Source organism: Monodelphis domestica, chromosome 4 (assembly GCF_027887165.1).
Source record: "Monodelphis domestica isolate mMonDom1 chromosome 4, mMonDom1.pri, whole genome shotgun sequence".
Taxonomy (NCBI): Eukaryota; Metazoa; Chordata; class Mammalia; order Didelphimorphia; family Didelphidae; genus Monodelphis; species Monodelphis domestica.
This window is the reverse complement of record NC_077230.1, coordinates 324,544,703-324,572,434: the sequence shown is the minus strand read 5'-3', so window position 1 is coordinate 324,572,434 and position 27,732 is coordinate 324,544,703. Positions and strand designations below refer to the sequence as shown.

The 27,732-nt window shown below is 35.0% G+C and overlaps 1 protein-coding gene across 2 annotated transcripts in view; it reads right to left on the bottom strand.

The window, feature by feature from the left end:
• NOX4 (NADPH oxidase 4) overlaps window positions 1-27,732 on the bottom strand; it is a 239,064-nt gene that overhangs the window by 74,943 nt on the left and 136,389 nt on the right. For both annotated transcript variants that reach the window (XM_007490938.3, XM_001362160.5), the window contains exon 12: window positions 15,861-15,921. In XM_007490938.3, the coding sequence (XP_007491000.2) occupies window positions 15,861-15,921 (61 nt within the window). The remainder of the gene's footprint in view (window positions 1-15,860; window positions 15,922-27,732) is intronic.

Here is a 27,732-nt window from a genome sequence, read left to right as displayed (position 1 = left end):
TCTTGAACTAGACAGTCTTGGAGGATTTTTTTCATGCCTTTCCTCTGAGACTATGCCAAATATAACTGAATAAATCTTATCTGTACATTGTTGGTTGCATATTTTTCTCTTTAAGCTGTAAACTGCTTGAGATCAAACTGACATTTACCTTTCTTTGTATCCTAACACATAGCACAGTACTGAGCCCATAATAAATACTGAATATATACTAGTTGACTAAGTGATTGAATCTAGATCAATGATCCTATGAAAGAGATTGATGCTATACTTAATCAGCTTCTTGTAGGATGGAACAACACTCTATTTTTCTATCATTAACCACTGAAATCTGACCTTTAAACATTATTGCCGATAAAAATATCTGGTTGAGAGTAACATTTCAATAGTCCATTCCTATGCTATACATCGAATTCCCATTCAATCCCATCCATCTCAATTTCTGATTTCTTTACCAGGGCATCTCTCTTAAATCAAATTGGTAAAGAAAATAGAATTATAGCTTTTCAAAGATACAAAAGGCTTCAGTGACTATCTAATTGAACCCATCCCCAATAATGAATCCCTTCCACTGATAAAAATTAAAAATGTTGTAATTTTTATGGAGAGTCACTCTAATATAATTCTGGGGGACTTGTGAATATCTCCAATCATTCTGTAAAACGATTTGGAATCAGGTAAGAAAAGTTGCTAGAAAGTTCACATTCAAGATCTCACCCAAGTGGCATAATCTAAGGTGGCCAATGACAGAAAGGAAGATCATATACACTCTCAAAATAGAAATAATAGCACTTTCTGTAGTAGTAAAAGCCAAACAGAAAACTGGAGATGAATAAATGTTCACTGATTGGGCAACAGCTGAATAAACGATGGTATTAGAATGTATCAGAATATTAGTGAATTGTAACAAATAAAAAGAAGTCAGCAATAAATAGGGAGACTCATGAGTCAATGCAAAGCTAAGAAAGAGAACAAAACTCACAATGAATGTAATGAAATAAGTGAAGACATTGCCAAAGGACAATAAAAACCTGATCCAATTTATAGATGAATTATTGGTTGGAGAGGACTAAGATTAGAATACAATTTTCTCATTCCCCTAAAGAGATAATGGCCTCTAATGGTGAAGGATGATACTTATACATTAAAGTCAATGTTTTGGGAGACTTTGTTTACTCCCTCCCTTTCTACTCTTTCCCCATATTCTTTTTAGCCTGCAGGAGAGGGAACAATGGAAAGAAGCATCTAGGTGAATGATTATAGTATAAAAACACATTAATAAAACATTTCTAGAGCATTCATGCATTCTTACTTATCTTCATCTCTTCCTAACCAATCCTTCCAGTTCTGCCAAGCAATTATCTCCAAGTTTCCCTTTATCTCATTTCCATCTTCAAGTCTTTCCTAATCTACATTCCTAGAAGGTTTGACTTAACTACAAGCATCCTTCCTCCTGTCATTCAATCAGTTCTGAAATCCTACCCCTTCTCTTAGTACTTAGAAGAAACTACAGGAAGAAAGTGACAATTCATGCCAACTAAAATCTCCTTTACTTTTAGAAGCAATTAAGTCTGAACTTACACTTCCAATATATTCAGGTAAGGGGGCAAAGGGAAGGGATGCTGGAAGAACTTGGAGGTTCCAAATAATGCCTTCATGAAATTAATCTGGTATACATGAAGCCAATTATCATGAGAGGAAGCACTTGCTCCTGACTTTTTTTGTTGTTGTTTGTTTTTCCCTGACATCTGTAGAGAGGTCCTACATGTATTTCCCCCAGCATGTCTGTGCAAGTACGTACATGTATACACATAAATTTGGCTTCAGACCTATTACTTCCCCACTCAGACATTTTCTAGTCTAGGCTCTAGGATTTGTGGCTTTGATATTTGGCTTGTTTAATGGTTGCTTTCTTTGATCCGTCCTTGTCTAAGGTTTGGCCCAGTTTTCTAACTTCTTTGAGTCTCTCTCTAGTAAATCACTTGTTCCATCTATATAAAACTCCTTGAAGGTATAAAATAAAATCACCTTCCTTTCAAGTTAATTTGAATAACTGTGTGATTATTTCCCCATTGTTCTGTCCTCAAAAGCTTAGTCAGTACTTTGATTATCGTCATGCTCTGAGCCCTAAATGAAAACTATATCTACTTGATTCAGTTTGTAATGAGTTTAATCAATAGACTTGTAGAGGAGGGGGTTGTTAAAATGGGCGGTGGTGATGGTTGTGGTTGTGGTATGGTGGTGATTTTTTATAGAATGTTGGGCCTGGGGTCAGGAAGACCTGAGTTCAAATATGGCCTCAAATACTTATTAGATTTTGATCCTGGGAATGTCACTTAATCTATGGCTGCCTCAGTTTCCCTACCTGTAAAATGGGGATAATGGCACATATCTTGTAGAGTTGTTCTGTAGATCAAATGAAATAATATTTGTAAAGTACTTAGCACCACACCTGTCATGCAGTAAATACTTACTCCTTTTTTGGACAAGACCTGCCATTTAATTTGTATGGTGCACTCCAGGTAAGAAAATCCTTAGACCATAGGTTCTTAGCTGAGGTCCACAGACCCTCAAGGGATTGATGGTTAGATATCAAGATGTCTGTGAGCTTGGTTGGAAAAATATGTTGTTATTTCACTAACTTCCAACTAAAAATTAGCATTTCCTAGAATTATGAATTTTAAAAAATATATTCTGAGGATACAAAGAGCTTAACTTGGATTGCCAAAGAAGTCCATGAAACATAAAAAAGATTAAGAAACTCTGCCTTAGAATCATGCATTTCAATAACTGTTTCTTAATTTATAATTTTCTACTACATTTTTTTTTCCATTTGAATTAGTTTTTCTACTAGATTTTTCCTGGGGGCAGTGAGAGGTTTTATGACTTGTTTGGGTTCACATAGTATAGACTTCATCTCAACTCAGGAGTCAGCTCTCTATTGCCATTTTGTTGTCATTCAGTTATGTCTGACTCTTTGTGACCCCCATTTGGGATTTTCTTGGCAAAGATAGTGCAATGGTTTGCCATTTCCTTCTCCAGCTCTTGTTATAGGTGAGGAAACGGAAACAAACAGGGTTAAATGACCTGCTCAAAGTTACACAGCTAGTAAGTGTCTACAGCCAGATTTGAACTCAGGAAGAGGAGTCTTCCTGCCCCCAGGCCCAGCACTCAATCCACCAAGTCATCTAGCTGCACAAAAGGTTTTTTTTCTTTTTCACTTTGTCATGCTACTTTCAAATAGGTCCCTAATTCTTTTAATGATTACAGCAGTGATATGAAATTCTTCTTTACATTGACTCGGATTTTATGGAGTATTAACCTAAACCCATCCATATCTAAAATATGGTGTTAATGTTCTTGATGCTGGTGAAGATATGTTGCTAAGGAAAATGCTTAAAAGTGCTCTTTCCTATCAGTGTATATGCAATTATCATAAGAGGAAAATAAAGCCTATGTGTGGCATTTATTTGTTACCTATAAATTCAATTACATATTAATCTAAGTCTTCATTTCACACACAAGCATGCATACACATATATATTCATCTAATGAAAGTGAAGAAGTCAAACATTCTAGATTCATCCAGTACTAAATCTGTTTAGTTTTTATTTTTAGGCTTTGAATTTATCAGCAAATTCCTCAGCCCCTTCCCTCCACTGCCTTTTCTCTGAGCTTGTTAAATGTAAGGGGAGAGGTGGGGAATGCCCTGGCAAGTGGAGCATTATAGTCACTTACTAATCACTTACTAATATCTTCTCAGTGGCATTATAAGTGAGCTGTCAGCCACTAAAAAATGGCAGCATGGATTTCATATTCATAAACCGAGAAACCAGGGGAAAAACAATCTATCCTCCCTCCTGAAAACAGATGGGCATTTAAATGGCAATGTTCACACAAGGCACATCTCATTTCCCTGATGAAGTAAGTCAGTAAGTTTCCCGAGAAGTATGCCTCTGGTTTCTCTGCTATGATTAAACCCAGCTTACATTCATTAGGGATTAATTGCAAAAGGACAGTTTCTTGATGGATCTGTGATGTCGTTTGGGTGAGTATTCTCTCCATTAGCAGAGATAAAACCCTAGTTCAAGGTCACGAAGGACTTCAATAAAATGGAAGCAGGCCTCTTTGTCTTGTAGGATTTTGTTTTATCCATGACCTTCAATGAATTAAAAACAAATGCTAAAAGATCTGTCGTTCTTATCACCTCTGGCTTCTTTTCCATTACCCTCACTGCCATAAAAGGTGGCCACAAGAGCTTAAAGATCATTCTTATTTTGTCAAGCTCATGAGTCATGATGTCTCACACACACACACATAGATACCTATATTGTATGCATACATTGTATATTGTATTATATATTTGTGTGTATATATGTAGTTATTGTTCAGTTGTTTCTGCAGTGTCTTTGTGACCTGGCAGATATGGGAGTGATTTGCTATTTCCTTCTCCAGCTCACTTTACAGGGGAGGAAACCAAGGCAAATAGACTTAAGTGGCTTTCCCAGGGTCACACAGCTAGTAAGTGTCCAAGGCTGTATTTGAATTCTGGTCTTCCTGATTCCAGGCTCCTTGCTGTATCCACTGCAGCCCACCTAGCTGCCTAGATAGATAGAGAGAAAGTCAGACAGACACACACACACAGAGACAGAGAAAGAGAGACAGGGTAAGAGAGAGTTAGAGACAGAAGGAGGAAACAGAGGAAGAAAGAGGGAATAAGAGACAGAGAGAGAATGAGAGACAGAGAGACTAAGACAGATGGGGAGAAGAGGAAGAAAAGGAGAAGGAGGTGGAGGAGGAGGAAAAGAGAAGGAGAAGGAGAAGGAGAAGGAGGAGGAGGAGGAGGAGGAGGAGGAGGAGGAGGAGGAGAAGAAGAAGAAGGAGAAGAAGAAGAAGAAGAAGAAGAAGAAGAAGAAGAAGAAGAAGAAGAAGAAGAAGAAGAAGAAGAAGAAGAAGAAGAAGAAGAAGAAGAAGAAGAAGAAGAAGAAGAAGAAGAAGAAGAAGAAGAAGAAGAAGAAGAAGAAGAAGAAGAAGAAGAAGAAGAAGAAGAAGAAGAAGAAGAAGAAGAAGAAGAAGAAGAAGAAGAAGAAGAAGAAGAAGAAGAAGAAAAGAAGAAAAGAGAGTGCACTTTGATGTATGATTTCTGGAAGGTCACACAGCCACTATGTCTAACTGAATTTGAATTCAGGTCTTTCTGACTCCGTATCCAACACTCTTATATATGTATGTATGATGACACCTATATAATTACCAACTTTCTGGAAAGGAGCTTTTTTGCATTTTGGTAGACTGCTTCTCATTTAGCAGACACGGACTGCATGTATATTAGAAGCATATATAAAGCTCATCTAATTTGGTAGACACACACACACAAAAAGGAAGTCCAGTGGAATAAGTTTTGAGGACAAAGGGTCACTTCTATACTCTGATGAGGCATTATGACACCATTTTTACATAAATAAGAGTTTATGTGATTTGTCTGGAATAGCACAGCAGCCAATTTGTGTCAAAGGCAGGATTCAAACTCAAGTTTATTTGACTCTGAGACTGGTTGTCTAGCCACAGTGTCATTATGTGTCTCAAATATATTATATTCTACAAAATTAGTTGAACAATATTCTCAGTAAGACTCAAAGTGAATTGCTTCTGTATGAAAGAAATTAGAAAAAAATAGTTCTCTTGGAAATAGGTTGACATATTGAGTAATCTTAAGGCAGTAGTTTCAGAAGTACTAAATATTAACAAATAAAAATTGTAATTACTTTGGTTTTTTCTAACTTGAAGTTATGAAATATAGTAATGAGACTAATATCTTCCCTTCCAGCTCTAAACTTATAAAACTATAATGGATTTAGTAAAGATACCAGAACTCATAAAGCTAAGTTATTATTTACTCATCAAAATAGTCTCCCTAAGGAGGTTAGATACTTATTACAATAAGGCTGTCTCTCAAAGTACATCTGACAGCAATTCCAAAAAAGGAGGTAAAATTCTAAAGGATCTCATATTGAGAAACATATCTTTTCCTTCCTCCTCACCTCCAACATGTGTGATTCAGAAAAAGAAACTAAAAATGTCGTCCTGGGTGAATATTGATACATACAACATAGCATAGGAATTTTTTAAATTATCTCCCTTCTTCCTAAATATTGAACTAAAGTGTTACCTAATGGACTCAGGGAAATTCAAATCGATGAACTATTTCAAATGCAATTCAATACAACTTTCTTGAATTCTCATTGTGTGTATATACAACTATGAGCAGCTAGGTGGTTCAGAAGATAGAGCATGGGATTTAGAATCAAGAAGACTCATCTTCCTGAGTTCAAATCTGGCCTCAGATACTGACTAGCTATGTGTCCCTGAGATAGTCATTCATCCCAATTTACCTCAGTTTCCTCATCCATAAAATGAGCTGCAGAAGGAAATGGCAAATTACATCATTATCATTGCCCCCAAAACCACAAATGGGGTCATAAAGAATTAGACTTAACTGAACAATAACAATAAAAAGCTAGCACTACATCAGGTTCTGAGGAAGACAGTCCTTGAACTAGAGTTTACAGTCTCTGAAATTTATACAAATAACTTTGATGTAAATGATGAAGTATATAATAAAATAGCAAAATATGATAAATTAGATGGAGTGGTACGGAAAAAGATTTTTGAGGAACTCAATCTCAGATTGTGAAAGGCATTGAATGCCAAAGTAGGAAGTCTGAATTTCACTCACCTGCAATATTCTAGAGTAGCAGTGACATAAACAGATCCAAAAATATGGAAGATTATTTTGGTAGAAGTACAAAGTAGGGATTGGAAAATAGAAAGATATCAGGTAAAAATATCCATTTGAAAGCATTTGCACTCATCTGAGCCTCTACTAGCCTGGTGCCAAAAGAAACAAGGAGGGAGGTTCAGATGCAAGACATAATGTGATCTACTAGCAGCAATGCAATGATCCAGGGCAATTCTGAGAGACTTATGAGAAAGAACCCTATTCACATTCAGAGAAAGAACTTGGGAGTAGAAATGTAGAAGAAAAACAACTGCTTGATCACATTTTTGATGGGGATATGATTGGGGATGTAGACTCTAAACGATCACCCTAGCGCAAATATTAATAATATGGAAATAGGTCTGAATCAATATGGAAATAGGTCTGAATCAATGACACATGCAAAACCCAGTTGAATTGCTCATTGGCAATGGGAGTGGAGAGGGTGGAGGGGAGGGAAAGAACATGAACCATGTAACCATGGGAAAATATCCTAAATTAATTAAATAAATAAATTTTAAATTTAAAAAAGATGTGATGTGAGAGTAGAATCAGGAGTACTTGGTAATTAAATGGATAAGATAATTAAGAGAGAGTTAAATAATCATTTAAAAACTAATAATAATAGGAACAGTAACAAATAACAACCTGGTTTCAAATATGATAGATTGCATGACTAGGGAATCCACAGGGAGAAAGAGTGAAGCCAGAAAGAAGAGAAAGCTTTTATGAAGGAATATGTTCTATATTTCTCAAGCTCAAGGTATTGATGGGACAGATAGAAATGACCTATAGATAGTCAGAGCTGAAGATTTATGGATTAGAAGAGAAGTCAGGGCCAGAGTTAGAGCTCTGGGAACTAACCTCATAGAGATGATCTTGAAGGTGTGAGAATGCTGATGTATTATGAGTTTGTGGGTTATAAATGAATTATGTAAAAAAAATAGCAAGGATGACTGACATTTACATAGTGCTTTACATTCACTACTACATTTGAAGCTTACAAAACCTCTGTAAAGTATTTTCCTCATCTTACAAATGAGGAAACAGAGCCTCAAAAAGATTATAAGAGCAGGAATTTTGTGTCAATCAATAACTTTCTATTTTGGAATTCCAAATAATCTCTGGATTAGGCACATTATTATAAAATTAAGCCTTTCCTGAAATATTTGTTTTCCAATACAGTAGAACAATAAAGTGGAAAGAAATGCAATTTGTGGGGTAGAGGATTCAGGTTCAAGTCTCACCTGACTCCAAAACCAGCACTCTTTCTATCACATCTCACTGGAATCCATCTTTAGCCAACTATATATCTGACCTTGGGCAAGTCTCTTATTTTCATTGGGTCTTGGTTTCTTCGTCAGTAATATGATAGGATTTGATTTGATAGCCCCTATGGTTCCTTCCAGGTCAAAATCAATGATCCTACATTCAAATACTGTTATGTACTCATTCTACTCAATATAGCACAATGCCAATAAATGTTGCAAAAATAGATATTATTTTCTAATGGAAAAAACATTATGCAGGCATTGTCTCAGTACATGGTCTCCTGATATAAATCTTTTCATTAATATACAATACAAGAACAACAAATAAAAATCTCAGACACATCTACTCACAAATAAGTAATACATACTTTCACATTTTGGTTTCTGCCTTTACAAAGCCATCTAGCAAAGACAATTAAAAGATCACCATACAACATGATCAAATAAGAATGAATTAATCCAAGGAATAGATATCCAAGGAATTTTGGATGAATAAAAATGTAATGAAGCCAGAATGGCAAATTCACCATGTGGTTTCATCTCAGAGGAATGATAGATTCTGAAATAACAACAAAATGTCATCTCAACCCTAAAATTTTCTCGAAGAGACAAGGAAGGGATCACGTAGACAGACATTATAGCATCTAGGAATTTGGCAAGTGTCCAGAAATTCCACATGAAGAGGACATGAAGACTAACCAAGAGTTTGATTAAATACCTGACTAGTCTGAATACAAGTTCCATTTTCTATCAAATTCTTCCTGTATATAATTATATTACAGCCTGTGTTTTTCATTTTATACCTAAAAAGTTTTTTTTTTCATTTTGATTAGATGCTTCTTAAATGGCATGAATTTTTAAAGTATCAGTTAAATGGGGACATAGATGGATTGGCAAAGAAGTATAAAAGATGAGAAAAATAATAAAAATTTAAGTCCTTTCTTTTGGAAAAACATATCCTGGTTTTGACTTCATCTTACAAGGGAAAATACTCATTAAACTTTTAACCAAGATACACAGAAATTGATCTGAAAGTAAATGCCTAAAAAGAGCAGATATTTTAGAATCTCAAAGATAATAATATACTATCTTCCAAGAAGATGCTTCCAGAGGCCTTGAGCCATTGCCTAAGAGGATAAGTGAACAGACTGTTTATGTAAAAGTATATTCTGGGAAGCTTTTGAATGCAAAGAGAAGAGAATAACTGAGACAAGTAAATACTTTAAAGTTTCCAGAATAGTTTCCTAAAAAAAAAAACAACCTTTTTAATAGGCATTTACTGTTTTTACCTTTGTACCATCTGAGCCTTGTACAGCATCTTGAACATAGAAAGTGCTCAATAAATCCTTGGTTAAGTGAAGAGAGTACTTCAATGATGATTTCTGGCCTGAGGCTTCAGGGAGGCTTTTAGTAGTCTCACACTCATAAGGATGTCTACTATTAGGTCAGTTTCTCCATAATGGTAACAAAGAGCCATTAGAAAAGGAATTTTGGAAATCTAAGAGCTTTGCAGAGAAGCACATTCATAAAACTTAGGGGCAGGAAGGCACCTTTAGCTCATATGCCACAGAAAGCTAACATCAAAAGGACTACTTGGAGGCAGACACAGGACTAAAATCCTTGCCTCCTGGCAAGTATTAGCTCTCCATGAGCAAAGATGTCCCCTTTCCAAAGTTTTTGAGAACTGAATACAGAGATACATAAATTGTAAGATTTGGTTTATATATTGGTCAGCTTAACCAAATTGCACTTTTCTCCTTTCTCACTCAATGTTTATGATATGGAAAGGCTTGCTGGGGATGGGGAGGGAAGGCTTTTATTCAGAAATAAAAGTGATACATCTATTAGTTGAATTTTAATTTATGCCAAATTGTTTTCTAATTTCCTATGACTCAAAAAGATTTTTTTGCCCAGTAATTTTTATTCTTGGGCTTGTTAATCATTGTATTACAGTATTTTAAGTAATAAAGGTGATTAAAAAACAAATTATATCAATAAAATTTTTAAAGTCAATAGAATCTTACATTTATGGAGTGACTTACATTTTATAAGAGAGCTTCCCTCACAGTGATATTGGAAGGTAGTTTGATAATATAGACATACCATTTTGCAAATAAGGAAAATTAAAGCCCAGAGAACTTGGGATTCATCTTCTATCAGACATCCAGTAAATGATGGAGACAGATTCAAACTTGAGTCTTTTTATTTCAAATATAGTACACTTTCTGGCAAAATGGGCCATACCAACAATATTCCTTCCATTCTAGTATGTATATATATATATGTGTGTGTACATACATATATTCATAAATATATTTGCATATATACATATGATATATATGTAAGTCTATTATATATACTAGAATAGAATATATTTTATTACATATATACTCTGTACCTCTGTATATATATATATATTTATATATATATATATATATGCGCACAGAGAGACAGAGTCAAAGAGAGCGACAAAGAGAGAGAATATGGGGATAAACTGAGATACAACAAAGAAAATATGAGGAAAGGGAGAAGTTTCCATGTCCAGTAAAAATTGGAGAGAGAATAAATGGGTGTCCACCTATATTGGGCTACTGGAAAACAAAAGGATAATAATTCTTATTGGAAGACTAGGGAATAGTAAAAACTAAGATAACCAGGCTGTCAAATGTCACTAGCATGGGAAATTCAAGGGAAAAATCAAAATAAGGGTTGATACTGAACAAAAAAAAATGGAATCTAATGCCTTTTTATACTATGATTACAACCAGCTGCTACTTCAGATCATGGGAGGATAACCCAGGTATGAAAGTTGACAACTTAATGTCCCCCTTGAGATCCAAAAAACTGGCTACTCTGAAACTCAATTTATGAGAAAAGCTAATTCTTGATCAAAATGTTTAATCAAAAACTAAATTTTGATTTAGAAAAAACAATAAATTATAAATCCCTTCTAGTAGGTGGCCTAGCAGTACCAGACCTCAAACTATACTATAAAGCAGTGTTCTTCAAAACAATATGGTACTGGCTAAGAGACAGAAGGGAGGATCAGTGGAATAGACTTGGGGTAAGTGACCTTAGCAAGACAGTCTATGATAAGCCCAAAGATCCCAGCTTTTGGGACAAAAATCCACTATTTGACAAAAACTCCTGGGAAAATTGGAAAACAGTATAGAAGAGATTAGGTTTAGATCAACATCTAACACCCTACAGCAAGATAAATTCAGAATGGGTGAATGACTTGAATATAAAGAAGGAAACTATAAGTAAATTAGGTGAACACAGATTAGTATACTTGTCAGACCTTTGGGAAAGGAAAGATTTTAAGATCAAGCAAGAGTTAGAAAAAATAACAAAATGTAAAATAAATAATTTGGGTTCCATTAAATTAAAAAGGTTTTTTTACAAACAAAACCAGTGCAACCAAAATTAGAAGGGAAACAACAAATTGGGGGGAAAATCTTCATAACAAAAACTCTGAAAAAGATCTAATTACTTGAATTTATAAAGAACTAAATCAATTGTACAAAAAATCAAGCCATTCCCCAGTTGATAAATGGGCAAGGGACATAAATAGGAAATTTTCAGATAAAGAAATCAAAACTATCAATAAACGCATGAAAGAATGTTCTAAATTTCTTATAATCAGAGAAATGCAAATCAAAACAACTCTGAGGTACTACCTCCCAGCAGATTGGCTAACATGACAGAAAAGGAAAGTAATAAATGTTGATGGGGATGTGGCAAAATTGGGACATTAATGCATTGCTGGTGGAGTTGTGAATTGATCCAATCATTCTGAAAGGCAATTTGGAACTATGCCCAAAGGGTGCTAAAAGACTGCCTGCCCTTTGATCCAGCCATAGCACTGCTTGGTTTGTATCCCAAAGAGATAATAAGGAAAAAGACTTGTACAAGTCTTGTACAAGTACGCTCTTTGTGGTGGCAAAAAAAAATTGGGGAATGGCTGAACAAATTGTGCTATCTGTTGGTGATGGAATACTATTGTGCTCAAAGAAACAATGAACTGGAGGAATTCCATGTGAACTGGAATGACCTCCAGGAATTGATGTAGAGTGAAAGGAACAGAACTAGGATAACAATGTACACAGAGACTGATACACTGTGGTACAATCAAATGTAATGGACTTCTCTACAAGTAGAAGTGCAATGATCCAGGGCAATTCTGAAGGACTTATGAGAAAGAACACTATCCACATTCAGAGGAAGATCTATGGGAGTAAAAATACTGAGGAAAAACAACTGCTTGATCACATGGGTCAATGAGGATATGTTTGGGGTTATAAACCCTAAATAATCACCCTAGTGCAATTATCAATAATATAGAAATAGGTCTTGATCAATGACACATGTAAAACCCAGTGGAATTGTGCATTGGCTATGGGAGCAGGTTGGAGGGAGGGAAGGGAAAGAACATGATTTTTGTAATCCTGGAAAAATACTCTAAATTAATCAATTAAATAAAAATTTTAAATTAGAAAAATTAAATCCCTTCTAGTGATGTCCATCAATTTGGGAATGGCTGAACAAACTGTGGTATATGATAGTAATGGAATACTATTGTGCTATAAGGAATAATGAACCTGATGATTTCAGAAAAAGCTAGAAAAACCTTCATGAACTGATGCAAAGCAAAATAAGCAGAATCAAATCAAAACAAAACAAAACAAAAAAAAAACACTATATGCAGTAACAACAATATTGTGAATAATCAACTGTGGCAGGCTTAGCTATTAACAGTAATACAATGATCCAGGACAATTCTAAGGGACTTATGACAAAGAATTATCCACCTACAGAGTAAAAACTGTTAAGTCAGAATTCAGATGAAAGCATATGATTTTTCAATGCTTTATTTGGGTTTATGTTTTGAGCTTGTGGTTTTATAAGATTACCCACTTACAAAAATGAAAAATATGAGAATGTTTTATATGATAATACATGTATAACCCAGATCAAATTCCCTGTCAGCACCAGGAGGGGAAAGGAAAGGTAGAGAGGGAGATAAGTTTGATTATATAACTTAGGAAAACTTGTTGGAAATTTTTTATAACATGTAATTGGTAACAAATTAATATTTAAAAATAAATAAATCCCTTCTAGCTCTAAAATTCTCCTGTTCTACAAAATTAACCAAATAATCTTTGGGTTTTTTTTTAAGAACAATACTGTGAATTACTGAATCTCTTTTATCTTAATCCTATTTAATATATTCTTATCCACTTATATTTAATATATTTTATCAGGGTAAAAATTTAATTAATCATAATGTCAGAAGTCAAATTTAGTTTTCATTTTATAACTTCAAACCTATTCTTTTATGCATTAGACTAACAGGTAAATGAGTCTGTTCTCAAGGGAGTATTTATTCAGCTATATATTTAAAAGGTTAACATGAATAAACATGTCTTGTGAATTACAATGCCTGACATTTGTATGAAGTTATTCAACTGAGAGCCTAACATATATGTTCAACAGTCAAAGAAGTATGTAATAGGAAAACACTAAAAATTCAACACTGAGTAGAATCATAGAGTTCCCAGGATGCCTTTACTCCATGATATTTTTCAATAAGAAAAATGTAAAAGAGATGAGAACATTAAGTATTCTCTAGGACAATTAAACTAAAGGGAGAGATGAAGAAACTACTAGAATTATTATTCAAATAAATGATATTCAACTAATATTTTATGAATTGGATATCATTAAAATAATTTTAACAAATAATTGAATGACAAGTAAAAAGGTGTATGGTAGAATGGGGTGGATATGGGAGAGGAAATTGAGGTCTATACTGTGAGGTTTTTTATAATCTGACTTTTTTTAGCTTAGGAAATTCTTTGTTTATATTTCTTGAACATAATTTTTACTGTAAGAGGTTTTTTTTATTCTTTACATTTCAACCTACATAAAAAAGCTCAGATTGCTCTTTTTTGACTTTTGGATGACAGTAATCATCTATGACTAATAATAAATAATATATACTTAAAGGTCAGCTGGCACTTATATAGCATTACCTTATGTGTTATCCCATTTGATCCACCTAGGGACCCTGTGAGGTGGACATTATTATCAACTCCATTTTACAAATGAGTTAACATACATGGTGAGTGTAAGTGACTTTGCCAGAGGGGACACACCTGGTAAGTGTCTGGGACAGGACTGTACTCAAGTCTTCCTGATTCAAAATCTTGTGCGCACCAGATTCTCCCATAGTTAATCCCACTGTTACTGCTTCTCTAATACTCCAGCTTTTAAAGTATATAGCAAAGATCTCTGTTAACTATTACTACCCCCAAAGTCTGTTCTCTAGATTTGCATACCTTTTTGGCTTTTCATTGTTCATATCTGCTCAGGAAATCTAAGACAGTGACAGTAGGTGAATTTGAAGAACATATAAGGAAACAAAGAAAGCTTCAGAGAAGGACCTGAAATAAAACCCAAAGAGATGCTTCCAGAGTTTGAAGCCTCCAGGCAAATCTAAAATCACACCATGAAGATGAACCCAAACTGATTTCTTTCTCCCAAAAGTACTACTGCAATTTTTATCAGTTGAGAAAGTTAAAAAATGGCAGAGATAGGGCCTCAAAACAGATACAAAAGGCTTTGTTCCTTGAGCTTACACAGTTTCCTCACCTAGGAAAATATGAAATTCATCATGAAAAAGAAAATCAGGTAGAATCTCCAGCGAAGGTAGAAGCCCCTGAGAGCTTCATATAATAGCACAATTCTGTTATCTAGATTTCTGGCATTTGGAAGGCTAATGAATTTTGTAAAGAGGTGAAAACAGGAATACTAATTGGTACTTATTTTTGGCGATAATAATCAATCAACAATAATTTCTGAAGCAACTATTCTGTTCCAAGTGATGCATCGGAGGAGGGAGGGGCTGAAAAAGTAATTAAATAGTAGCTGCTTTCAAGCAGCTTACATTCTAATGGAGGAGAAAATATGTTCATTTACAAATGTACTTAAAATTCCCTTAAGACACTCTCCTGTTATCTCTTCTTATTGAATATATTATTAAATATAATCTAATAAATTGCTAAATTATATATAAATAGAAAATGATATGTAATTAATAGCAAGTCTATCTTTCTACTGCCTTCATTCCTGGTAGATAACTGCATCTCCTACTTCACTGAAAATATAAACAGCATCTGGCACCAAGAAGTTCATTATCTACCTTCCTCTACCCAAAATCTCTTAGCTTTCATTCCCTTATTATCTATCCAGACTTTCAGGAAAGGATTTTTCACTGACCTTTAACAACTAATCCTTTTGCACTTATATTTTAGATTACATCTTCGTTCTTTTTTTTCTTTTGATAGCTCTTCTCCCCTAATTCCAACCACACTTGTTATCTGGACCATTAGCCTCGAAATGAATTACAAACTGACTTCTACTGTTATTTAACTAGACTCTAAGCTCAAAGGTAGGGCTGGTGTGTCATGACTTCTTTGAATCGACCAAAGTATCTAGATAATAAACATTTATTTAAAACTATAATATTGAAGAGCATAAAGGTACATTCCTATAATCTCTAAAACTGGGGAGGAAGAAAAAAAAGCACAGATAGATGGATAGAAACTATATAAAAAGATTGGATAAATAAGTAAACAAGAGAAAAAGTGAATAATTAATTAAGTGTATGCATGGATCATAAATGAATCATTTATTGAATTAATTACCTAATGAGTCATAAATAAGAGACTGATTATTGTTTAGTGTTAAGTGAAGTTGCTCAAGTTTCCAAATACTTTTAAAGTCTGAGTGTCCAAAGTGAATTTTCTACATACCTGTCCAGTCTCCAACTATTTTCAGGTGAACTCCAAATATTGCTTTGGTTTCAGTTGGGCACTAAAATAAAAAAACAAACAAACAAATAAATGAGTGAATGAATGAATGAATGGTCAATCAATTCTGCATAATAATGTAGTATCTGATTAAGATTCAAACATAATTTTCTTCATGTAGAAATGTCTCTGCAGAAAGCAGGAAAGGCAAAGGTAAAACATTGAATTCTACATAAATTCTTGTTTAAAAAAAAGTAAATAAAAATACAAGCAGTTGAAATATGATTACTCTGGATTTAAGAAAAAGCTAAGCATTTTCCTTTTCAAGTACATAATTGTTATATGTGAAATGATATTAACATATTTAAAAATAATTGTTTTGATATAATTTTATTTGGAAAAATATTTGATAGTATGTTCAGTGACCTAAATAACTACGTTGTGCCACAATCAAATGAGAACATTAATTCCAAAATTCATTAATTTCCAGTACTGTGAATGTTGAAAAGGAGCTAACTGTGCTGAGGGGGAAAGGGAAAAAAGGAAGAGGAGGAGGAAGGGGGAAAAGTAGAAGAAGAGAGGGAGAAGGGAGAAGAGGGAAAAAAGGAGGAGGAGAAGGAGGAGAAGAAGCTGGTGCAATAATGTGAGAACAGGGACATAAGGAGAGAAGGAGAAGGAAATGTGATAGAAACAGAAGGTCAAGATCATAATTCAAGAGAATACATGGTTCTTGGAAACCAAAAGCAAACTGAGGAATAGAGGTGTAGACCAGAAAATAACACAGCAATGACCAATGCTTCTGAAGGTCTTGAACATAAAGACAGGGTGTCCTGGAGAGTGACATAGCACACAAAACTAATTATGGTGACAGAATTAGATTAAAATACTGAGCAGCAATAAAACAGTAAAAGAGAAGGAAAGATAGAAAATTGATACCATATAACTGAAATCTCAACTAAAAGAGCAGTTGAGAGGGAAGAATAGTGTTGATGACTAGTCAAAGAATGACAACTAGAATTCATATAATCTTCACATTTTAAGAATCAGAATTAATGTAAACATGGATTTCAAAATTGTTATTATGCTTATTTTATTGATTTTTCTAATAACTGTTATAAAATAATCATCATCATTAGGCAATTGAAAAGCTTAAAAGCAATTACTTCTTTTTCTTATTTAACTATGTAGAAATATTCCATTATTTTTGTTTCATGTTTATTTAATTGTTTCATTTCAAATCAATAGGGCTGTTCAATCTCATTTACCAAATTAATTTTCCAAATATTAACTTCGACCGAAATCACTTTTACCTTCACATGTGTTTATATAAGCTCTTAATAGAGAGATACTTTCTCACTATTAACAGGTATCCCAACTGCCTAACCCAGTGCCAGGCACATAAATTGAAACATGTTGATTAGTCTACTATTTTAATTATCCCATTTACTTTCTGCTGCTGAATGAATCCATATCTAGCTGTATGTCATAGCATGCTGCAACAGAAAGGGTGCTAGACTTAGAGAAAGACCAGTATTCAAATCTGCAATCTACACATGCCCACTTCCAGACATATATGAGTTCTGGGACTTGAACAAATCTTTTAGTCTGTTTCCTCTTTTGTAAAAGTCTACACTACCTATCATGCTGAATTGTAGTATATATCAAACAATACAATATCCTAAAAAAGATTTGTAGACTCTATTTTCAGCAATAGAAACATCAAATTATTTATTATTCCTCAAAAGAGATGGCTAGGTAAAGTAGATAGAGGACCAGCCTCCAAACCTTGTCTCGCTCCTGACTATGTGTCCTTGGACCAGTCATTTAAGCTCTGAAAGTTCTAGGCAACTCTCTTAGATAGTAAATTGCAATCAAAGTGCTGCCCTACATTAGTAGAGAGAGTTTCCTCACTGGGAATTCACTCTACCACTGAAATTACAAATCCATCCCCAATCTATTAAAATGAAACTAACAATGCATGCCCTAAATATCTGGAGTGTTTTATGAGGAAAACACTGTACAGATCTTAAAATACCACATTGAGCATGTTTGTAGCTATTATTATCTTCACCATTGTTTTTAAAAATATCATGATTTCATTCTCCTTTGTTCCATGAGGTTTATAGGGAAAAATCATAAAACAAGTCACTATGCTGCAAATATTCCTTTATTTAATATTAATATTAAATTAATTTTAATATTATTAACATTAATATTAATGTTAATAGTATTAAATTCAATGGATTGTTGGGCAGGGGGTTAAAATAAGCTTCTTGTTGAGGAATAAAAGCATGAGAATGAACAAAACCTCTGTTGATTCACTGAAAGTATTTTCAAAACATCTCTAGTAGCAAACGGGTCAACACAGATGACATGGTCAAATACTTCATCTTATTCCCACACGGCTCTGATCTCCTCTAATAAGTCTTTAAACTTTGAAAACTTTTCATTTCATGTAACTTGCAGATTATAACCATTTGGAATAGTGAGATCTGTTTAAAACATTGTTGATATAAAAACAAAAGCTTTTAACAATTTTTTTTAAATTTTAAATGTTAAGTACAAGGTTTTTAATGAGTTAATGTTACATCCTTCCGATGGTGGGTAATATTCTATTCTTTTCTAATGGTCCAGTTCCAGGACAGTTTATTGCTTGCGTTCTCTGTGATATTTTCAGATTCTATTTATCATGGAAATGTGTCATCTGTCATTCTATTAATGAGAACAAGCAGCTTCAGATATATAGTATTAGCCAGTAGAGTATATCTTTTCACATGTTCAGTAAGTGCTAAAGGTTTACACCTTTTTATAGCCTGCAGCGACATAGCGCAGTTTCCATGATTTATTTGGACAATTACATTGACCACTAATGCTGGGTTCCTTAAGGATTAACCTATCATTTCTAATAGTGGTGACCTAGTCCTGAATTACTGTTATCAACTCCTTCATTTCCAGGAGAGCTGGTGGCCTTTCCTTCATTCCACAGATGCAAATGCCTTCCTCTCTGAGAGGACCTTCTATCTACTTTCTATATATCTTATAAATACCTAGTTATGCCCAGGTTGCCTCCTTGTTAGAATGCGAGCTCCTTTAGGACAGGGGCTCTTTTTGCCTTTATATATATATACCTAGTGCCTCCTTAGCCCAGTGCCTGGTAGTATCGTTACTATGTGCAAATAAGCATGGTGGCTAGTATTGGACTTGGAGGCAGTAAGACCTGAGTTCAAATCCTACTTTAGCAATTTTACTAGCTATGTGCACCTGGACAAGTCTTTTAATCTCCAAAAGCCTCAACTTTTGATCTTTAAAATGAGACTACTAAGAGCACATACTTCACAGAGTGATTATAAGAGTCAAAATATATAAAACATGTAAAATGCTATATAAATGCTAGTTATTATTATAAGCTTGGCTTACACCCAAGATGAGGATCTATAAAAATATAAACCTATTTTATAACATATGATATATAATAAATAAATAATATAAAATAAAATATATCAATATAAAAATAAATATATAAAATAAAATAAGAAATAGTCATTAAAAACTAGCCAGTGCTTATGCTCCTGATTAGAGAGCAAAACTCTCCAGGATGGTTTAGGCTTTGAGCTACCAGCCCTATACTAAGAAAGGTTCCTCTCCCCTATGTGTTTTCCATTACACCTTCATGCTGCAAAGGAATACCTGGCAACACAAGGACAGATTCAATCACAAGTGTTTATGAAAAATGGTTAAGTTCATCAAATGTATTCTTTAGCAAAATATTTTTAAACATGTTTAAACCAAAGAAAGGGCAGGGAAGGACAAGGTGGGGCAGTGTCCACCAATCTTTTTCTGCTTATCTGGATTATTTCTTTCATTTTTCCTGCTGCTTGAATAGACACCTAAGATAAAACACAGAATTACACATTTCCTAGTTTGTTTATAAATCATTTGACATGGTTTAAAGAAAGAACCTAAAGATAAGGCAGACACTAGGTACTATCACAGTCTTTTTATTCTAAGGAAATACTACTGCCTCTCTTTCTTTCTCGTTTTCCTGAAGAAAGACACCCTCAAACTCCCACCAAAAGTGAGGATAAAAACTTCCACATACCCCTCCTCCCACAGAGAATGTTGGGTCTGGAGTCAGGAATGCCCAAATTCAAATCTGGCCTCAGAAATTTACTATCTATGTGACCCCAGGAAAGTCACTTAACCCTGTTTGCCTCAGTTTCCTCATCTGTAAAATGAGCTAGAGAAGGAAATGGCAAACCACTATAGTATCGTCACCAAAAAAACTCCAAAAGAGGTCAGGAATCAGAAGCAACCACTTTTTCCTTTAGAAAGGAAATTCTGCAATCCAGAGTCATTTCCAGGTATTTTCTGGCCATCTTCCACCCTATTGTTTGCTTTCTTGCTTCCTCCTTCTCCTATTCCCAAATCAATTGGAATACCATGCCTGGGAGCAGAGGTTCTGCTCGTCCCTGACCCACTAGGCCATGTCAATGCCTCCTGCCCTTGTATGTGTTATGTTCCCCTATTCAAATGTAAGTTTCTGGAGGACTAGGGTTATCGTGTTGCTTGTAATTATATCTCCAGCACTTAGCACTGTGCCTGGCACAAAGTAGGTGCTAATTAATACTTTTTTGTTCATGCATTCACATGGAAATGGAACATAGCTACTTTAGTTCCTGGGAGATGCAATCTGCATAGGATAGAGTTGCATACTCCCTAACCTAAAAGAAATTAGGGTACTGTTATGGGAATGCCACTAAAAACAGAAATTTTGCAGGGAGACTGTGACAGCTGCAGGAGAGAAAGGGGTGAGAAGACATAAGAAGCACTTACAAGAAAACAGAAGCTGCTGGAGAGAGAAACACTGACCCAATCCTTTCAACCATCAGAGTGGAGAGAATAGCAAAGACCAGACTAGGTGGAAAGTCTGCTGGTGAATTCTCAGCAATGGGAATTACTTTCCCCTCATCTCTTCTGTCTGGAGGATAGATATCGAATTACATTTTCTGTTCTTAATTAAGATTTAATTCAGTGGTAAGTAATACTTTTTAAAAGCTGACACTACAACTAAACATCTGAACTTTTAAAATGCTTTTGACTTAGATTTTTTACCTATTTGAGATCAGGAAGGAAGGAGTCGGGTTCAATATGCATAAGCAAAGATACAGAAAAGATAAAAGTTTCAGACCTAGTTCAAAAATACCAGGCTTTCTCTTAGCTAGAGATGGAGTTATGTCTTGAAAGAACCTTACAAAATTTTAAAACCCTTACCTTCTGTCATAGAATTGATGCTAAGTATTGGTTCCAAGGGAGAGGAGTGGTAAGGGCTAAGTAATTGGGGTTAAGTGACTTGCTCAGGGTCAGACAGCTAGGAAGTGTCTAAGGCCAAATTAGAACCCAAGACCTCCAGGCCTAGCTCTCCAATTGTTAAGCCACCTAGCTCCTCAAGTTTCAAATTATTACTTTTTGGACAAACTTCCCAAAAGGCTAGATTATAACGGATCCAGGATTTTCCTTTTACCTGACAGGCTAAAATGAGTCAGAGCATCATTTCGCTAAATGAGGCAAGGCTATGCTTATCCAGTGCTTAGCGTTGTGCTCTGTTATTTGTATTGTCATCATTGATGATGATGAAAATGATAATAATGATGACATGACCCCATTCACTCATCTTTCCTATCTCCCTTCCTGTCTTCAGAGAAAGTTCTCTGTAGGGGTAGAGTCAAGGGTGGTAACCATATCTAATGGAAAGAGAAAGGGTAGGGTTATGCCCACCTGACAACATCCACATTCCAAAGGAGGGAAATAGAGATGGGAGTAATTTTTCTCATTGGGCTTTTTTTCTCAACTTCACATCCAGGCAAGTACAAATTTTATACCCCAAACAAATCCATATATTTGAGCCATTTCTTAAATGCTTGTTCCTAAATTCATGAAGATATATTTCATCCATTTTAAAGCCAAGCAAGACTTAGAAAGAGTTACAAAATAAATTATCTGGAATACATCAAATTAAAAAGGTTTTGTACAAACAAAACCAATATAACTAAAATCAGAAGGGAAGCAACAAATTGGGAAACAATCTTCATAAAAATCTCTGACAAAGGTTTAATTACTCAAATTTACAAAGAGCTAAGTCAATTGTACAAAAAACCAAGCCATTCTCCAATAGATAATTGGGCAAGGGACATGAATAGGCAATTTTCAGATAAAGAAATCAAAACTATTAATAAGCACATAAAAAAGTGTTCTAAATCTCTTATAATCAGAGAGATGCAAATCAGAACAACTCTGAGGTATCACCTCACACCTAGCAGATTGGCTAATATGACAGCAAAGGAAAATAATGAATGCTGGAGGGGATGTGGCAAAGTTGGGACACTAATTCATTGCTGGTGGGAGGGCAATTTGGAACTATGCCCAAAGGGCGATAAAAGACTGTCTGCCCTTTGATCCAGCCATAGCACTGCTGGGTTTGTACCCCAAAGAGATAATAAGGAAAAAGACTTGTACAAAAATATTCATAGCTGCGCTCTTTGTGGTGGCCAAAAATTGGAAAATGAGGGGATGCCCTTCAAGTGGGGAATGGCTGAGCAAATTGTGGTATATGTTGGTGATGGAATACTATTGTGCTAAAAGGAATAATAAAGTGGAGGAATTCCATGGAGACTGGAACAGCCTCCAGGAAGTGATGCAGAGCAAAAGGAGCAGAACCAGGAAAACATTGTACACAGAGATGGATACACAGTGGTACAATTGAACATAATGGACTTCTCCATTAGTGGCAATGTAATGTCCCTGATCATTCTGCAGGGATCTAGGAGAAAAAACCCTATCCACAAGCAGAAGACAAACTGTGGAAGTAAAAACACCGAGCAAAAGCAACTGCTTGACTACAGGGGTTGAGGGGACGTGTCTGAGGAGAGACTCTAAATGAACACTCTAATGCAAATACCAACAACATGGAAATGGGTTCAAATCAAGAACACATGTGATACCCAGGGGAATCACGCGTCGGCTATGGGAGGGGGGGGGGGGAGGAAAAGAAAATGATCTTTGTCTCCAATGAATAATGTTCAGAAATGACCAAATAAAATAATGTTTAAAAAAAGATATATTTCATCCATGGAAAGTTTCTGGATGCCATTCTTGGAACTTAGTAACTTTATCAGTTCCATCAGGATGTAATTTTCATTTAAACAAATTCAGTTACAATAGACAATAGTATATCATAGCTATTCGCTTTTAGAGGTCTGCTTATTCCAAAAGTATTACTTTGCATTTTTTACCTGTTTATTTCATGCTCTAAAAATGTCTATCAATTTTCTACCTTATTGATGGAAAAATGTTGTTTCTATAGCTGCCTTTGTTTGACAGGCTCTCAGTATTATTAATACTAAATACGTTTTCATTAGGACACTTTTCAAATATTTTATGGTCTATTTAGTAGTAGTAGTAGTAGTAATAGTAGTAGTAGTAGTAGTAGAAGCAAGTGGTGGTGATGGTGGTGGTAGTAGTGGTGGTAGTGGTAAATAAAACTAGTGTGATATTTAGAAGTCATTTTCAAAGGAAAGTAAAGGTTAGAAAACTAAAAAGAAAATAGTCCTCAAAAACCTTACATCCTATCAGAAAACATGTACAATAAATACAATTATATATAACCTGTATGTGAAAACATATAAGGCAATTTGGGTAGAAAAAAGATAAGAGGGGAAATGACATGCTACTTAAGTGCTACTTTTCTACCCCTAGTTCATTTTTAACCTCTTGTAGTCATGTAGTTTCAGTGATAAGAAATGTGTTTAAAGATAAAGTGTATTTTAATATATTACCCAATAAAACTTCATATTCAAGGCAGTTCTGAATTATCTTAGCTTATGAAGGCTAGAATTGAGCCAAAAGCACATGAAAAACAAAAATGAAAACAGTTTGTTCTTCTGTGACTGTGTCCCTCCACACAGAATCTCTTAGTGTACTATCCAAAAGTGAAACACAGCTTTTTTTCAACTTTCCATACTTAAGCTGTTCTTTAGGAACTGATCACACAAATTTTTTTAAACATTACTCTAGAGGCTCTACAGGAATCTATTCTTTTCTAATCTCCCAATCCACTGAAAAAACAAACCAATTTTTAAACTCTGAATGATGATATTTAAATGAGATTATATAGAAGCCAAATGTAATCAATTTGGAGTCACAAGACTACAATGTGAGACCTGGTTCCACCATGTACAATCTAGGTAGCCTTGGTTGAATCATTTAAATTTTCAGCCTCAATTTATTCATTTTCAAAACAGAGATAATCTCCCTCCCAACAAGAGTGCTTAGGGGTCAAAATGAGGCAATTCATTAGAAAGACTTATCTGTAAAGTGTCATGTGTATTTGGTCAATTTAATATATACCATAAATTTGTCCATTTAAAGCTCTTCAGGCAAAAAGATCATTGGATAATGGACTTATGCTGGGAAGGGACTGTTCAAATATTTCATTTTACAGATAAGGAAAATGAAACCCAAGGTTATTAAGTTGACCAAAGTCATAAGACAACCATCACATAAATATGAACCCATATTCTCTGACTATATAGCCAATTCTCTTACCAAGGTCCATTCTTTCTTTCCTTGCCTGACTTCAAAAATCTAGAGATTATTTCCAAATGGTTTTATGTCAACTGAAAGAAATTTGCTAGTCCCCTCCAGGCAAAATGAAAGAAGGATCAGTAGCCAATTTGAAGGGCATCCTATATGAATAGCACAAAGAAAGCCCTTAGCATGATGTTTTCTTTGAAGAAATAATCAAGGAAAAGTCAAGGAAATGTTGAAATGGCTCCCCCACACCAAATAACATTGGATTCACTTATTTATTTTAAAGTATAATCAAGTAACTTAATTACTTTTTCATGGTTTCCAGATCTGCTTTCCATTAGGATTTAGAAAGCTACCCAAGAGAAAAATGCGAATGTTGTTAATTTCTAAAATTTGTTAAGAGTGAAATGAGGGGGGATGTTACATAGAGAAGGGTGATTTTCAAGACAGAGTTTCCCTTTAGTTTCCTGGGAAATAGGAAATATAGATTGGTCTTGTTTACTTTTACAAAAAGTCTAAGATACTGCTGGTCTCTGATAGAAGTAAAGACATAGCAAGTGAAAAATAATTACCATGTGCCAGTAAATCAGGTAGAAAAGATTCTCAGATGCCCTAGAGAAAGACTAATTCATTTTCTGATGATTTGTTTAGCGTGGTATTTTGTTCTAAATGTGCTCAGTGACTCATCGTTTTATAACATTGCACACAAAAATGCAGGCTGATGGAAGATGAGCAAAACAAAGCAGTTGCTCAATACTACTTGTATCTGAGCCCTCAATGAAAGGATGACTACAATATGAAGGACTGAGAAGGACTTTCAAAAAACTGATGACTTTGTTTTTCTAAAGTTAAGAAACTATTAGTAATAAAAATCTCACATTTATCATGTGCCCCTGTTCTGGTGAAGATTTTTATCAGTGACTTGGGTGAAGACATAGGCGGTAAACTTATCCAGTTTTCAGAGGATCCCAAAGTTGAGGTAGATCAAAAACATATGGGATCTTGCCAGGCTATAACACTGGGCTGAATGTAATAAAAAATGAAATTCAATAGGGTTTATATTAAGTCACACATTGGGATTCTATGCTGGGTAGAAACTCAAAATCAGTTCTAGTGTGATACAATAACACACTTAGAACTTAAGTATACAATTAAACCATCATTTTTCTTAAGTCTGACTTTCTGTGACATCATTTGGGGTTTTCTAGGCAGATACCAGAGTGGTTTACCATTTCTTCTTCCAGCAGTTTTTATGGGTGAGGAAACTGAGGTAAACAGGATTAAATGACTTGTCCAGGATCACACAGGGAGCATGTATCTGAGACCAGATTTGAATTCAGATCTTCCTCACTTCAGGCCTCTATCCATATGTGCCATCCAGCTGCCTCCTAAGTAGTTACACAAAAATACAATGATGAGTGCAGCTAGGTGGCTCAGGGGGTTGAGAGTCAGGCCTTACAGAAGGGAGATCCTGGGTTCAAATCTGACCTTAAACATTTTCTGGCTGTGTGACCCTAGGAAAATCACTTAATCCCAATTGCCTTGCCTTTATTGATCTTCTGCCTTGAAACCTATCCTTAGTATTGATTTCAAAACTGAAGGTAAATAAGTAAAATGAAATAAATACAATAAAATAATGGGTGCAGCACCAGGGGAACTTAGACTCTTTGAAAAACATAGTGTAACTAAAGGAAGAAACCCTTTCCTCCCACAAAAGCTGAAAGTGGTTCTGAAAGGTTTGAGGAGACTCCATATGTTGTTGAAGAGACTTCTCTTCTTCTAGTGGTTGCCTGTGAGGTACCCACCTCTAAACCAGATCATTCATCTAGTGTTAAGTTCCTTATTAGTTACTGCATGTATGTTGCCATTCATTCCTCAATTCCTACAATCTACCCCTTCCATCGGGCCTCCAAAGGCCTGGGCAAGATAAAAGAGTCCCTGCATTACTGTGAAGTTTTAGAGGCTCACATCCCTGTCTGGTAGAGATAAAGAATGGCACCGCTAGAGCAGGGCAACTCCTTTGACTTTGATTTAGAGGGCCATCGAGTAAGTGTTTGTCTGAGGTCCCTCTTCCACCTCTTCGTTCTCAGGATACTCACTTTCCATCTAAATGGCAACTGCAGGATCAAACACAACATGCTTTTCTGTTAATAAGGGGACAGGACCTCATTAGTTTCAAATAACAAACAATAACAATACGAAAAATACTACAACAGGGCCACATACCACTGCCCCGTGGTACTTAGATGTAATTGCCCACATCACTACTTGATGGTAAGGCAGGAAATGGTTCCTTTGCCTTCTCCAATTTTCTTTTATATCTGTCTATGTGGTAACCATACAGGGTCAACTTTAGACAAGGACAGAGAAGGATCTTTCCTAGTGACTGCGCCACTCATTTCCTCGGTAGGCTCAGAATCTGCTCTCTTTCAATGTAATAATGAACCTAAATCTTAAATTTCCAATCAAAACTAAATTTACATGGGAAACAACTGGGGCAAACAAATTCTGATGTAATAATGAACCTAGATCTTAAATTTACAATCAAAATTAAATTTACATGGGAAACAACTGGGGCAAACAAATTCTGATGTAATAATGAACCTAGATCTTAAATTTACAATCAAAACTAAATTTACATGGGAAACAACTGGGGCAAACAAATTCTGATGTAATAATGAACCTAGATCTTAAATTTACAATCAAAATTAAATTTACATGGGAAACAACTGGGGCAAACAAATTCTGATGTAATAATGAACCTAGATCTTAAATTTACAATCAAAATTAAATTTACATGGGAAACAACTGGGGCAAACAAATTCTGATGTAATAATGAACCTAGATCTTAAATTTACAATCAAAATTAAATTTACGTGGGAAACAACTGGGGCAAACAAATTCTGATGTAATAATGAACCTAGATCTTAAATTTACAATCAAAACTAAATTTACATGGGAAACAACTGGGGCAAACAAATTCTGATGTAATAATGAACCTAGATCTTACTTAAATTTACAAAGGGGTGTTTCATTTAAACAGCAGCACAAAGATATATGTTTAGTACATTAGAACTATTGGAAGTAGATTTCCTTCTATCAGGGATGAGGCGCTCCCTAAGAACAGGCAAGGCAGCTATTTTAAGCTCCTTGGAAAAGGCTTTCCCTTTCAGAAGGACATCCCTGAATTCAGGGTCCTGCACCTGTACATAATGGGACCTCAGATATTTACAATGACCCTAGGCAACTCACTTAATTCTGCCTCAGTTCCTCATTTGTAAAATGAGCT